Source organism: Trypanosoma cruzi, genomic scaffold, assembly GCF_000209065.1.
Source record: "Trypanosoma cruzi strain CL Brener 1047053516815 genomic scaffold, whole genome shotgun sequence".
Lineage (NCBI taxonomy): Eukaryota > Euglenozoa > Kinetoplastea > Trypanosomatida > Trypanosomatidae > Trypanosoma > Trypanosoma cruzi.
This window is the reverse complement of record NW_001849573.1, coordinates 107,127-122,197: the sequence shown is the minus strand read 5'-3', so window position 1 is coordinate 122,197 and position 15,071 is coordinate 107,127. Positions and strand designations below refer to the sequence as shown.

Here is a 15,071-nt window from a genome sequence, read left to right as displayed (position 1 = left end):
TTCCGCTCGGGTACCGTGCCCGTGGCAGCAGCGGCGGCATCAAAAGGGCTGTGTGCGTGGAGAGTCCTTGATCGAGTGCCTGTCCTACTTCTCTGTTCTGTTGATTGATTGTACCGTGTGCATGCCAAACGGTTGGCATGACGTTCTTCTGACGGCGGGGTCCGCGTGAGACGATGTTGCGTCGCGTGCTTTGTTGCGGGCGTGTGATTTCAGCAACGGTTTTTGGGCGGTTGACTGTTGGGTTGTTGAGGGCGGCGTGGCGACGGGTGTGGATGGACCCGATTGTGTGCCGTGGCTGTTCGTGCGGGGGAGCCGCGGGAAGGAGGAGGGCAGCGGAGCGATGGACTCACGAGGAGTGCGGTAGCGTGCAGCCATGAAGATTGGCGACAGGGAACTCACTGCCGCTGTAAGTCGCCGTGTGTGGCGTTTGTTTCTGTTATTATTGCTTTCGTTGTTGGATGTGGCCGCTGTGGGGGAAGACTGTTTTTTGTTTCTTTTTCACGCCGTTCTGGGATCCTTTTCTGCACCGGCATCACCGTGTTCCTGCCGTACTGTTGCGCCCTCTTTCCCTTCCATTCTGGGGGCAGCTGCGGGTGGGTTTTACATGCCGTGGAGTTGTGTGCCGTGCTGTCCGGTGTTTCATTGTTGCCTGTTCTTCCTGCGTGCACGCATCCCCCATGCTCATGACAACAACCCTCATGCAAACGCTACTCCTCCTTTTCCATGCTGCTGATGTGTGTGTGTTCTTCTCATCCTCCTCTCTTTGTCCCTCCCTAGACTGTGTGTGCAGCCGTGATGATGATGATGACTGGCCGTGTGCTGCTGGTGTGTGCCCTCTGCGTGCTGTGGTGCGGTGCCTGCAGTGGTGGACGAGCTGAAGCAACTCAAGTTCCTCCGGTTACTCCGGGTACTACGTCCAGTGAAGGCAATGATTCTGAAAACGACAACAATCCCACAGGTGGCGCTGGAGGAGGCGGCGAAAGCGGTCAATTGGCAGAGTCACAACCAGCATGAGTATCGGTGCAAGACGCAACCGGAGTGGCAGCGGAAAATGCAATAAAAACCGAGGCACAAGTATCATCAACGGCAGACGCAGAGAAGAAAAAGGAGGATAAAACGCAAGGAGTTGAAGATGTTGTTGAAAAGAAGGGTAAAAAGCAGGAACCGAAAGGGGAGGAAGAAGAAAAACGTGACGGTAAGAAGGAAGAAGAGGAGGAAAAGCATGAAGACGCTGCTACCGGTACCACAAAGGAGATCTCAGCAGGCGGTCGAGAGCAGCCGAGTTTATCTTCCGGCGCGGCGGGAGCATCGAATATAACAAATCCCAACAGCACATCAACAACTGGAGACGATGTTTCAGCAGCCGATGCCGCAGGGACACGAGAAGAAAAACAAAATGAAAATAAAGATGCCAATCCGAAAGAAACACCATTCGAAGCCGCAACCATTAAAAATACAACGGCGACGACTGGCGACAGTGACGGCAGCACCGCGGTCTCCCACACCACCTCCCCTCTTTTGCTTCTTCTTGTTGTTGCGTGTGCGGCTGCTGCTGCGGTGGTGGCCGCGTGAGAGTGAGGGAGAGAGAGCCGTGCACCGCCCGCACACACACTCGTCCTTCTCTCTCTGTGTGTGTCCCCTTGCATGGACTCTCGCCCTCACCTCACCCCACGAGGCACCCACAATAATGTGCCCATTGTATATATGCATGCACACCCATGCAGGCCCGTTGGTGCTCTCTTTTGCACGACACGCACCGCTGCCGTCCTGCCTGGCTGCATGGGCGGAGCACCGTAACTGTTTCTGTTTTTTTTTTATTGCATTGAGTGGGCGACCTCTCTCTCTCTCCCTCTGTGTGTGTGTTTTGCTTTACGGGAGCAATGAGAGTGTGTGTGCGCTGGTCGTCCCACGCTTCGGCTTTTTGTTTTTTCCCTTTTGTTTCCTTTTTGATTTTGTGGTTGAGTCGACCCATTATGTTTTTTTTCTTTTTTTTTGGATTGGTGGTTTGCTTAGAATGTGGACGCATGATTTTTTATTTTATTTTATTTTTTCTTTTGTTTTGCGATATTGTCAGTGTTTCTTATCCTTGTCAAGCCATTAATTGCTTTCTTTTACGTACAGCATGCGTCAATTGGTCACGTTAGCCCACGGTCTGCAGTGCTGCTGGTGCTTGTGGTTGTGATGATGTGTGCGGTGTGATTGCCGAGAGGGAACCCGTTGCCACCAGAATTCGTGTGGGCGATTGGGATGTTTCCAGAGAAAAAGGTATGAGATGTCTAATGCCATTTTCAGTGGCAAGGCACTCTGCTCTATATGGGCATGCGAGCCTGCCAGCTGCTGCACGATGGACCTCCACAGGGAGATCGGTTGTCGTGGTGTATTCGTACAATAGTGCAGCGGATCCAGATGCGAGCTCAGCGAGAGAGGAAGAAGCGTCCGTCCATAATTCAAAATCATACGCTCCCAGAGAGGAGCAAATGGAATCAAGAGCCGTGCGCTTGACGTCGTCAGAGGCGTCTTGGGCAAAGCGTGGCTGATAAATTCCACTTTATTGCAGCTCACAGTGTCCCAGGGGAAAATACGATGTTGAATAGGAGGAGCACGATTGTGGCTGTGGGGTATCCCAATAATATTACATACGCGGCGTAATCCATTAATAACAGCATCCTCGGAAGCGGGATTGATGTCGCCAATTTATTATGCATGGACGGCGGCATAGTTTCCGAGTGGGTAAGGGAACGCGAATCCTCGTAATCATGGAGGCGTATATAGCGTTCGTATTGTGTGAGTGCACGAAGCCAGAGTATCTTTAGGAGCGGTACTGGATTGGCTTGCAAGCAGACGGATGTATTATCTGTAGATGCGCTAAGGCCAAGGGATGTTTTGCTACCGTCGCGATACCGTACTTCCATATTATGGAGGTAGGTTTGGGCAAGGCACGGGACAATTGCCTCGCCATAATACAGTGACACACTATGAACGTATACAATCAAAAAGGATTGCATGGTGTGATGGGACGCACCAGCCTGTGCGACCAGCCGCAGCTGATAGCGGCGTGGCATGGTCTGCTTTGCAGCGGTAGAAGCGTGCGTGCCAAAAGAAGACGATTAATCGTTGTGTCCAGCAAGCGCACCGGGCGTGACTGAATACATATGTTCCCGCTGCCAAGATGGAGATCGACCATTTCCTCGTCAGACCGTGTGTGTGTGAAGAGATGTAGAATAGAGCAGCTTCGCTCTTAGCGACGTTGATTTTTAGGTTGTGCTCGGAAGCCCATGCTGTTGTAAGTGACGGGGCAGGCTGCATTGCCGCAGCACATGCATGGATGTCCGCACCTGAGGCAACAAGCGTGAGGGCGTCAGCGTAAATGAATGCGGCGGCAGAATAGATGTTGTCCATGCGGTGCAGCAGATCATCCACATGGCGGAAGAAGAGTTTGGGTCCCGGGACGCTGCCTTGTGGTGCCACGGCTGAGGTGAGTTGTTTCCGGGAGTGCTGTTCGCGAGTGCATACCCCAACATAGCGGACCCGCATGTAGTTATGCAGCCAGCGTTTGGTTCGAGGCCAAGGCGCGGAAGTCTGTCAAGCATGCAGAATAAATTCCCATGGTCAGTGGTGTCGAACACAGTCGAAATGTCAATCAAGACTACGAACGAGCGATGGCGACGAGGGTGCCGTACGCTCATACTCCACAGTGCCAAACTCATTCAGTCCACGGGTAATTTTATCGATTACAAGTGTCGCCACTTCCGATGTAGAACGCGGAGGTGTGAACCCGAATTGACGTGGGTGGTGCGGCAATAACGCTGACAGACGGCGGTGAATCATTCCTTCGGTTAACTTTGGTAAAACAGAGAGTGATTTGATAGGTCTGTGACTCTCTGGGCGGCATGGATCCTTCTCAGGTTTGGGATAGGAATGGAGTCCACCGTATTCCAGGAGCCAGGCAGTCTGCCATTTGCAAAGGAGTTGTGGATCATCGTTCTAAGAGTGTGCCGCGCGCAACGGGCCCGAGACGGTGCAGGAACTCATCCAACATTTTGTCGGGGCCAGGGGCTGAGCCAAGCGAAAAGCCACGAACGGTCACGTCAATTTCATACGGCGTGAGAGGCCGATCCATTTCCCAGTCACCAAGGGGCAATGGAGCGCGGCGTGCAGTAACAGCAGCAGTATAAGGCGATGTGGCACGTGAGACCCGCACAAAATGAAGGACAAGCAGATTTGCCTTTTGCCGAGGCAGGGCGCAGTCCGAAGTTCATTGCGGAGCACAACCGATTCCAAAGGATGAGGATGCGGCGCCGCCATGCCGCGAAGATATCGCCACCTCGGGCTGGGTGAGGCCCCAAGTTTTTCCACACGGGATTCAAAAAGTTTAATGAAACAACGGCGTAAGGCTTGATTTCGTTCCTCCCTTTTTCGGGTACATTCGGTAAAATGTAGCACGTTTCCAGGAAAGGCAATGTGTGCTTTGTATGCAGCTTCGGCGGCGATCTCGGCTTGCAACATTTCGTGTGTCCATATTTGTTTTGGGGTGTTCACGGCTGCCGCGCGGGATATGGCGCTCAGCTGCTCGTACGATGCCTCTGCGAATGTCCAACCATGTGGACACGGTGGCAAGGAGGGTTTCACACAACGAGGTGGAAGCAGGCCAATCCGCTTTGCGCAGGGCAAAAGTGGCTTTCTTCCGTCGAGGCAGCGTGTTGGCCAGTCGCGGAATGCCATCATCCATCTCTACCGAGTAAGATATTAAGAAGTGGTCCTAATCCATGTAAGGGGGTGGATGCCCGGTGGGAGATGCGTAGTACGCGATACGCAGTCACGCCAGGGGACGAGACATTACGATGTGTGATCCGTGTTGTCTGTGCCGTGTCATTTGCCAGCTCAAAATTCAAATCAATTAAAATAGCGGCAAAGCTCTCTCCTCCAGTCCTTGATGGTACACGTGACTGTCCCAGAGTCCACGATTTAAATTCAGTTCACTCGCGATAATCGCTGCGGGCACAAGCGACAAACGATATTAATAAATGCGGATTATTGAACAATTGCTGTGGGAAGGTTGTAGAGGTTCGCCACGCAAATGCTGGAACAGCTGGGTGGAAATACACGGACAGCAATGTTCTCCAGGAGGTCAGTGCCAGGGAGCGTCAGGCGCTCGCACGGTAGAGAGTGGCGCACCAGAATGGCAACGCCACCACTGCGCCCAGCGCGGCCTGAAGAAAGCCATTATGGCCAGATAATTTCGTCGCCACGTCGCTACGGTCATTTATTTCCAGGAAAAGAACGATTTCAGGTGGACGCCGCTCCAATCGCGCCGCAAGTTCAATCTTTTTTACGGACGAGATGCCTGCAATGTTAAGCCGCCAAATATTGATGAAGCCATCCTCCTCGGTGCCAGGGTTCTTGTGGACGTCACCGCCACGGGTGATATCAACGGAGTGACCGCCGCGAAACGGCCGTGCAGTTTTGTCCGACAGCCTGCGGGCAGATCGCTTCACCTCCCCGCACCGGGCATGACGTGGAACCTTCTCGAGGGGTGGAGTCGTCTTGGTCTCCGTCGTGCTCGCCGCAACGCCCTGCTGCGGAGTTCCTATATGCAACCAGAGCCCCAGCACCGCGACAAGGTGCGGACCCCATCGCTGGTGGCCAGGAGAAGCCGCAGTGCCTCCTGCTGTCATCAGGGATCCTTGTTGACGTCTTGATGCGGACAAGCGCCCATCGGTTCTTACAAACGACGCCGTACACCTGCGGCACATCCTGCGCTGTGGGACGCACGACCCTCACCACAACCGGAGTCGCCCACGCGCCGTCGGTACGCACCACATCTAAAAGAAAAAAGCATGGATGCGTCAGGGTGACAGCAAAGCATCCGCTGGCAATCACTTCGCACGCACCATAACAAACAGCAGAAGAAGCGCTGCAAGCCACGGGTTAACGTGGACCAACTGACGCATGGCGTATGTCGAAGGAAAAACTTAGTGGCCTCGCAAGGACAAACGAGGCTGGCACTTCAAAACAAAAAAAAACGATATGGGAATAACAAAAGAAGACTAAAGTGTCGTCAGTAAAAGCATGCCGCCAATAAAAAAAAGTGGAATGAGTGCACTCAACCATAACACAACGAAAAACAAAACAAAAAGCCGAAGCGTGGGACGACCAGCGCACACACACTCTCATTGCTCCCGTAAAGCAAAACACACACACAGAGGGAGAGAGAGAGAGGTCGCCCACTCAAGGCAATAAAAACAAAACAGGAACAGTTACGGTGCTCCGCCCATGCAGCCAGGCAGGACGGCAGCGGTGCGTGTCGTGCAAAAGAGAGCACCAACGGGCCTGCATGGGTGTGCATGCATATATACAATGGGCACATTATTGTGGGTGCCTCGTGGGGTGAGGTGAGGGCGAGAGTCCATGCAAGGGGACACACACAGAGAGTGAAGGACGAGTGTGTGTGCGGGCGGTGCACGGCTCTCTCCCTCACTCTCACGCGGCCACCACCGCAGCAGCAGCCGCACACGCAACAACAAGAAGAAGCAAAAGAGGGGAGGTGGTGTGGGAGACCGCGGTGCTGCCGTCGCTGTTTTGTGTATTCGTCGTATCAGTTGTGTTGGCGGTTACTGTCGTTGCTTTTGTACCTTCCCCAGTCTCTTCTGAGCCTTCGTCTCGGTGGTCTTGTGGTGTGGCTGCGGTCTCAGGCGAAGGAACATTTTTTTCACCTTCACTCGTGGTGTCTTCGCCATCCTGTTCGCGGGAATCAACACCGTCTTCTGGAGGTGGTGGACGATTTCCTTCCGCAACTCCCGGAGGCAGTGTGTTCTCTCCATCAACTGGTGTGGGTGTGTTCTCTACTGTTGGTGTATTTTTGTCGGTTTCCTTCTTTTCTTCAACTTCCGTTTGCAAAGGATTGGCATTTGATTCCTGACTGTTGGAAGAAGAAATGCCCTCTGCAGGTACAATTGACTGGTGGTTTTCCTGCTCATTGCCACTTAAAATCTCTTCTCTGGAATCTAAGACTATTGCAGCTGTTCCTCCTTCACTGCCCTGCCTTTCTGTTCTTGTTTTTTCTCCTTCATCTTTCGTCCCTTCACCATCATCACCATCGCCTTCAACATCATCCCTCTCCTCTCTAGGTGTGGAAAGTGCGGATGGTAGATTTCCTTTAACAACTGGCGCATTATCTTTTATGTCTTGGGAGATTAGTGGAGACGTTTCAAGCTGTGTTGATTTCGGCAGAGGTCCATCACTCCCAAGACCCACCGTTTCTTCCCCGCCAAATCTACCACTGCAGGCACCGCACCACAGCACGCAGAGGGCACACACCAGCAGCACACGGCCAGTCATCATCGCCATCACTCCTGTCAGTTGCGTGTAGCCTTCAGCACAAACTAACAACACGTCAACGCAGAGTGAAAGCAAAAGGAGAGAGACGCGTCACACAGTGACACGCACCGTCCCATCCCTCAACGAGAGTCACGCACCGCCAACACAACAATTTGGTGGACGCGGTTCAAAAGCTAAAAAAACAAAAAGAATTTATCCTCGTCCGTGCCCCGTTCCTCACACTCCCACGATGTCAGTATTACTGTTATTCCCTCTCCTCAGACCCTCACAGGCACGCCACGCTCACTTCAACACGCGCCCCTCCAGCACAGGCCTCGGGATCGTCGGGCCCTCCCACCACACGCAGCTGTCATGCGCTCCCACCGCGCCGCAACGTCCGCCACCTCCTTCCCCAGTCGAGCAGCTCCGTGTCCGCCACGTCCCTCACTATCGCCGGCATGCCACGGCCGCGCGCAACTCACACAGCGCCACAATGTCGTGCCGCCACTCTGCCCCAATCATGAGCACAACTCACAACGCGTAATGGCGCACGTTTGCCATGCGCTGCAACCACACGCGGATCAGCCTCATCGTCACGCACCGCACCTCGTTGTCCTTGTGGTTGGAGCACACTTCCCATCCTCTCAGTCCACGGCCTGGTGCTGCAAGAGGCTGACGAGTGGTTTCACCTTTGAGTGGAAAAACCAAATGTACGAAAACCACGGCCACCCTCACTCCCTCACACATCCCCACTCCTTCCATTCACTCACCAGCACACAAACGGCAGCAACAACAAGGACGAGGCAAATAAAATTACATACCGCAGTAATTCAGTTCTGTCTTCCACTTTGAAGCGTTGCCCACGGCAACCGGTCCAACAGAAAACGTGCGGTTGCTGTCCGTGACCCAAAGGCAGAACGCAGTGGTCCTTTTCTTCCCCGAGGCGTGCCCTCTCTGAGTTTACAGCGTGACCCTCCTTTCCTTCCTCAATGGTCGCGGTGATGAGGGCATGCACATGCAGGTTTCCTTCTGATAGACTCCTGATCGTGCGTTGACCCCACACGCCTGAGTGTGTCCCGATGGCCTCCGTCCACGCTGTCCCCATGTCACGCGACGCCTACACCCTCTCGCCACTCTCGCAGTCAACAACCATGTGAAGTGATCCCTCCCACTCGGTGACGCGGGGTTAAGGCATTCCGCAGGGGAAATGTCCTCAGAGAGCGCCCAGGCACTGCCGTTGTCCGTCGAGCAAATGATCATGGAGAAAACGTCTTCTGCTTCACTCATCGCCATCAGAGGAAACACAGGCGTGCCATCCTCCATCACAACACCTGATCCACCAGTAGCAATGAACTCCGTCCACTCACCTTCGTGAGAAGCAGAAGAGATCAGTTTCGAGAGTGGTTTGGGGTCGCCACATTCGATCCGTCCACTCCGCTTGCCACCCGTGGGATTCGTGACATCGCCCACAACCAGTTTCGGCTCCAAGCCGTCCTCTCTCCAACACACACCTTCGTAGGACACATCAGAGCCTCCCGCAGGAGGAAAAACTCCGTTGCCCTTCGTGATTGTTGCGCGGCGGAGCACAACACCCAAACTCTCCTCTCCCTCCGCTGCACCAAGCACAGTGTGTGCCCTCCATGCATCCTTTTATTGACCTCACCAACAACAGTGGACCAATTCCACACAGAGTCAATGTACCCCGCAACAAGATCAGAAGAAAAGGGCTTACTTAATTGAGCACCTTGATATTCGGCATCCATGTGACCCTCGGCGAAAGCACCAATTACTCCACCAGCACTGACGAGAGAGGGTGAAGCAAATAAATCCCTCGTCGTAACTGGAACAATCCCATCCTTCGGCTGCACCAGCGTCGTCTGCGGAACAAATAGATCGACTCCCTGCAGTAACTCAACATTTATTAAACCACTCATCGCATCATCAACAGGATCCCCTGCGGCTCGGTGACAGGCGTGGGCCTTCTTCCGGGTGGTGCCGGAGCCACTTTTATGTTCCGAACAAAGGCAAACTCAGGCCTCGTCACGGACGTGTTGCTCTCCGTGTTGGATGCGGGACTCGGATCGACGGTGTTGGGTCCGTCAGCCGCCGCAGACTGTCGCCAATCCTCGTGTTGACGTGACGGCTCAGCATTAACTTGCGGCGCAGTTGTCCCACCAGATTTTGTGTCATCCTTCCCTTCACGGGGTGGCGGCAACTGACAGATGCCCGTCCGGTCAGCATCGCCGCTCCGTGCAGGCGGATGGATGGTTCCATTGGGGAAAATTGACGCCACCACAATTCATAAGGGCCGGCGTATTTATGTGTCGTCACATTCATCGTGAAGGCAACGGTGGCCCCTTCCTCTTTCCTTTCACAGCTGGCAGCACAGTTGCTACATGTGTGCACCGCATGGGCCACATGACACACAGCACCCAGCTCACCATTCCTCCCATGCATGCGCATATCAAAGCCACTGAAAGTATAATTCTCCTACGGAGCCTCAGCACCGGCAGCGGAACACTTCTTCCACGCCCACACACACACGCACGCGATAGCTCAGGCTGCCGTCACTCGGAGCACACGACACATCCACCGGCACAACCACCGCATCCGCAGGAAAATAGACTCGGGCTGCGCTCCCTCTCTCCCCTCCTCATGGCCACGGAAGAAGACAACAGCCGCCACACGCAGCTGCCAGCATGCACTACAAAAGGTGCATTCAAATCCACCGCAATGTGCATCTTGTGTGTGTGTGTGCCTGCAGAAACACAAAGCAAAGGAGTAGAAAAGAGGGAGCAGAGTATGTGGAGAGACGCACAAAAATGTACAGCGGAGACGCATAACGGAAACAACAACAAGTAGACCGCTCGAACTCATGACTGCACTGCAGCCCAAGCAGCGGCAATTCACACAATATTTATTGAAAACAAGAAGACGTCCCCTTCGTCTTATGTAAACCCCACCACACAAAATAATTATAAATGAAAAAGAAATCGTCCATTACTGCTCCACACAAATTTAAAAATAAGAGAAAAATCGCCTGGCAGCCGTGTGGCCACACCAAACTGTCTGTATGTATTTTGCCCGCAAAAGAAAATTAAAAAGATGGTTGCGTGTGCTTCGACCGTCCGACCCTCCGTGTGTCCGCACATCGTTTATATTTCATGGGGTCATCTGCGTGTTGCTGCTCCCCTCAGCCCCCTCATCGGCGCGTGAGTGCGGCCAGCAGAGCACAGTCACTCGTGTGTGTGGGGACTGAGAGAAGCACGCAGACATGACGGCAGTCGCGTCACTCCATCGGGAGAGTGAGCGCAGCAAAAGAAAAAGAAATCATCGGAGGGGAGAGAAATGCTCACGAGGCCGACACCGAAGGGTGCGCCACCGCATGAAATAAACACGCAAAGCAAAACAAATCCTTAAAGAAAAACACGGCGGCAGGGTGTGGCTGTGTGTGTAGCGCTGCGGGTGTCTGCCCGCCCTCGCCGCAAAGAAAACAAAACAAGAGGGAAGAAATGTGTGCTCCGCCCCACAGGCCCTCGTCGCACGCCCACGCGTCACGGCTCCCTCAGCGCGCCGCTCGTCGCGGCCCCTCCTCATGCGTGCAGCAGGCGAGGCGCACAGGGCCGTCGTCATGAGCCTGTCGGTGGGTGTGCGAGTGGAGCAGTTGGGCGGGAAACACACGGCACCCCTCACAGGAGGAGTGCAGCAACAAACAATTAAAGAGGGAAGAGTAGAAAAGAAAACACGTTCATAGTGATTGCCCCAAAAGCAAAAAAAAAAAAAAAGAAATAGGGATATAAAACGCACAGCAAAGCAAACAGGGAAGAAGTAAATAAAAGTTATTAAAGAAAATAAATTAATTACCGTGTGTCGGTGCAGGGGAGGTCGCAATTATCCCACGCGGCAGCCAGTCAATCCTCACAGAGCCGCAAACACCCACAGTCCCAACAGAAGCAGCGATGGCAGCAGCAGCAGTCCGCTCCCACGCACAGTGCCGACATCGCTGTTATTCCCCTGCGACACATTTCCGAGGCTGCTGCTGAGTGCCGCAGCATTTACTTCGCCGTGCTGTGCATGGTTATCCTCCTGCCCATTTCTTCCTTCCGTGGCCTCCTCATCCTCACGGGAGGTTGCGTTCATCTCTTGATCCACTGCGGGTCCATCGTGCCCAACGCCCTTAGCGGTAGGAGTGTTTGCATCTGCTGTGGCAGGAGTACCCATAGAAGGTTGGTGTGTTTCATCGTCCTGCGTTTCATCTCCAGCTCCTCTTCCCACCCTTTTGTCACCAACAGATGAGGAAGCGGCATCCACACTTTGAGTTCCATCGGAAGATTTTACTGACGCCAACTGCTGCACGCTGTCCAGCCCATGTAAGGGATTCGTCACAGTGGTCTCTCCTGAATTGGATACGCCGACACCGCCCACACCACTGCTCATCGTCGACGATTCTTGTTCCGTCCGCAGTGGTCCGGCAGGAGTAGGCATGGGCACGGTTTGCTGCGCAACTGATCCACTTGCTGCTGTTAAACGGGTATCCAACACCGCCGTTTGCTGTTCTTCTAGAATTGGAGTAGAAGCTTTATTCGGGTTAAGCGCAGTAATCTCATTGTCATCCAACGGGCGGTTGTACAGCAGGACGTTCGCCACCGTCACAGACACTTCTTGGACCTCTGAGACGCCTTTTGCACCTCCATCCCCTCCAATGTAGAAGTGGGAGATCTCTTTTGAATCCTTATTTCCCAATGCACACGGCACATCCCCACCCACGCGCTGACCATCGACGTACGCGGAGCCCTGGCTGCCGTTCCGTAGCAAAATTACCACGTGGTGCGTTGTTTGCTCCGATGTGCTGCTGAGTTCCTTAGGCGCTTCTTCACCGCACAACAGCTTCCACTTCTTTTCGCTGTCGTATGACAACTCCATAAGTTTGTCTTTACCCTCAAGATGCACACCCAAGAAAGAAATGGGAGAGCCCTCCTGCGGCTCACCGTCGATGGACACCGTCGCCACAAGAGTGAAGTTGTAGTTCGCAAAGTGGTACAGCTGGTTCTCCCCCTGACTGCCAACAGGCCACTCCGCCCACGCTCCCGTGAACTTCACACTGCCCTCATGCAATGTTGCCTTCTTACCCCCATCATTGTCCTTCACTGTGGCGTTCACCCCGAGGTACTCGTCCCTCCATGTGTTATCAGAGAAGTTGCCGGACAAAAAGCCAACCAGCCCATCCGTGATCTTAACAGTAGTGCTGCAGGCATTGTCAGGTGAGGCATCCTTCTCAGAGGGGCACAGCTGGGAGACAGTTTGGTCCACTTTCCTCCAGGTCGCCAGCACATCCTTCACACGCTGCAGCTGCGCAGTCAGAAGCACAGAGACCATACCGGGTGATGGTTTTTCCGCGTCGGCCTCCTTCTTCTCGTACAGTGCAATCAACTCCTCCTCCTTCTTATTAGTTCCACTTCCAGCACTTTTGTACAACAGGGAGCTGGCGGCAGCGTCATCATCGGATACCGGCCCAATATCAACAATGTGTGTGTTGTCCGTAAGCCAAAGATGGAGTTTGCCCTTTCCATTGCCCGTTTCTTTTTTACTCTCCTCCTCGGAATACACCGGGAGAGTGACGAGCATCACATTTCTGTTATCTTCAACACCGTCAATCGTCGCTGTGATAAACCCGCTTCTAACGCCCTTCGCTTTTTCGCCCTGTTTGTTGCCCCACACACGCGAGAGTGTCCCGAGTGCCTCCGTCCACGACTCCCCCTTGTCACCGGACTCGTACACCCTGCGGCGGCCATCATCACACGCAGTCATCATCATGAGTTTTTTGTCCTTCTCCCCCCACTCCACGACGGAGGGATCACTGCAGCCACCGGCAGACATCTCCTTCGATAGCGTCCAATCTGCAGCATCCGAGGAGTATATGATCAGCGAAACGGTCTTTCCATCATTTCCAGTGCCCTCCTCCTTTTTCGTGCCTTCCACTGGAAACACAAGCGTACCGTCATTCATCTTAACACCCGGTCCACCACCGCCAATCAGCCGCTTCAAGGTGTTGTGATGTTCGCCTAGCGTGCACGGGAGACCGTCAGTTTCCTTCCAATGGATTCGGTTGTTGCCGCCTTCACCGACCTCACCCTTCACCAGCAATATTCCCGATTTGATCTTCTCGCTCTTAGCCTTACTTTCAGCGGCATTTTCATGGCTGTGTTTTCCAACAAGCATGTAAATATCACTTCCATTCACAACTGCTGTTGGTCGGCTCACATCTACTCTCTTCTTCTTCTTTTCAGAAGTACCTTCCTCCAGAAATTGTGTCTTCTCCCTGGCACCCTCCAGCAATTCCTTCGGTTCGTTATCCTTATCCATCGTGAGTAGTTGGGATGCAATGCCAGTAAAAACGCTGTTTGGATCCTTCTTGCACTGAGCCTCGGCAACGGCAAATACGTCACTCCCCACTTTTAGAAGGCCGGGAGCACCCAACGATTCCACAGTTACATCACCCTCATCCTTGATGTCCTTCCATTCAAACTTTGGTTCAGGTGACAGCCCCGGACCTTCAGCAGCACCAACAGCGTTGCAGCACATCATCACAACAATGAGAAGGGCCACCGAAGAGTAGAAGAGATGCCGGGACATGTTGGGTCTCTGCAGCTCACTCTCTCTTCCTTCCCTCCTCCTTCCGCTGGATCCGGTCACGCGGCGACGGTTGTGTGTGCGGGGTGCTTTCACTGCAGCAACAAGTGAGAGCATATAAATATGTGTGTGGGCGGTGTGTGTGTTGTTGGTCCTTTCAGAGCCTTCGAATTTCACAGTAGCGATTAGCGTTTAGCCTTCCTTTCCTTCTTTGTGTGTGAGAAAGAGAGAGAAAATGAAGAAAAAGGAGTGAAACAGTGAAACACCGCCACCCATCCACAGTGAGTGGCATCATCATCTCCACCGCAGTCGCTCCCAACAACAACAACTCACGCACACACACAGCCCTGCCGCAACACCAAAACACAGATGGAAGAGGGAGAAGCAAACAGGAGCGGCACACAAGGCTCCACCGCATGCATACGGCGAGAGCGGTCCGTCGTGTCTGCACCCCTCACGGAGAGTACGCACACACACAAGAGGAGGTGCAGCGCACACAGCAACACAAAGGCAAAGTAACAATGAAAGATATCCCCGCACACCACGCGGATTGTTGGTCCACGGGAAGTGCAGCCAACATTCATCACAAAAGCAACTCAGTTGACTTTGGCCTTCGTTCATATTCAGCGCAAGGAATGGAAGAGTGTAGAAAACTATTTATTTGTGTTTCTGTTTGAATGTTGGCAGATGTCCGCATACTTTGTTTTTGCGGAGGGCAAACCATCATGCCTGGATCGTGTGTTGAGGGTTCCTGCAGGGTGCACAATTATTTTTTTTTCCCTCTTGTGAAGTTTTCGTGTGTTGGTGCAGTCAGCAATTCGGTTTGTGTTGTTCCTGCCTTTCGCTGGTAAAGTGCTGCAATAGATGTTTTTATTTCCTCCTTCGTTGCTGTGGCACCTGATTCCTCACCGTTTATTGCGGTGGAAATAAAAATATGTGAGTGGACTCCCACGCACCACAACGCACCTTCGCTCCTATTTATTGCTGCATGGAAGGGCATGTGTGTTTGGTGGTGTCTCGTCCATATATTTTGTGGGTGCACGATTCCCTTGAAGGCTGAGGGCGGGATGACGCTCCGTCGCGGTGCACTTCCCTCGCATGCCGCCCACTGTGATTCAATCATG

General features: G+C 53.4%; 4 protein-coding genes and 3 pseudogenes across 4 annotated transcripts, besides 4 other annotated features; 1 reads left to right on the top strand and 6 right to left on the bottom strand.

Moving 5' to 3' along the window:
- Window positions 1-15,071: a sequence feature (areas not merged during assembly with more than two copies in the genome that could not be assigned to a particular haplotype).
- On the top strand, window positions 796-1,572 carry Tc00.1047053504261.100 (annotated as a pseudogene).
- Window positions 1,097-1,229: a sequence feature (CT-rich).
- Window positions 2,028-2,051: a sequence feature (AT_rich).
- On the bottom strand, window positions 2,128-2,457 carry Tc00.1047053504261.80 (uncharacterized protein; the record flags this gene model as incomplete). Its single annotated transcript, XM_803088.1, has 1 exon — window positions 2,128-2,457. The coding sequence occupies one exon, from the start codon at window positions 2,455-2,457 to the stop codon at window positions 2,128-2,130; it is 330 nt and encodes a 109-aa protein (XP_808181.1).
- Window positions 3,148-5,247: a mobile genetic element.
- Tc00.1047053504261.40 (mucin-associated surface protein (MASP), putative) lies at window positions 6,481-7,347 on the bottom strand (the record flags this gene model as incomplete). The annotated part of the gene is made up of 1 exon (XM_803087.1): window positions 6,481-7,347. One exon carries the CDS (start codon window positions 7,345-7,347, stop codon window positions 6,481-6,483), a length of 867 nt encoding a protein of 288 aa, XP_808180.1.
- On the bottom strand, window positions 7,625-7,957 carry Tc00.1047053504261.35 (annotated as a pseudogene).
- Tc00.1047053504261.30 lies at window positions 8,082-9,251 on the bottom strand (annotated as a pseudogene).
- Window positions 11,236-14,064, bottom strand: Tc00.1047053504261.20 (trans-sialidase, putative; the record flags this gene model as incomplete). The annotated part of the gene is made up of 1 exon (XM_803086.1): window positions 11,236-14,064. The coding sequence occupies one exon, from the start codon at window positions 14,062-14,064 to the stop codon at window positions 11,236-11,238; it is 2,829 nt and encodes a 942-aa protein (XP_808179.1).
- Window positions 14,714-15,070, bottom strand: Tc00.1047053504261.10 (uncharacterized protein; the record flags this gene model as incomplete). The annotated part of the gene is made up of 1 exon (XM_803085.1): window positions 14,714-15,070. One exon carries the CDS (start codon window positions 15,068-15,070, stop codon window positions 14,714-14,716), a length of 357 nt encoding a protein of 118 aa, XP_808178.1.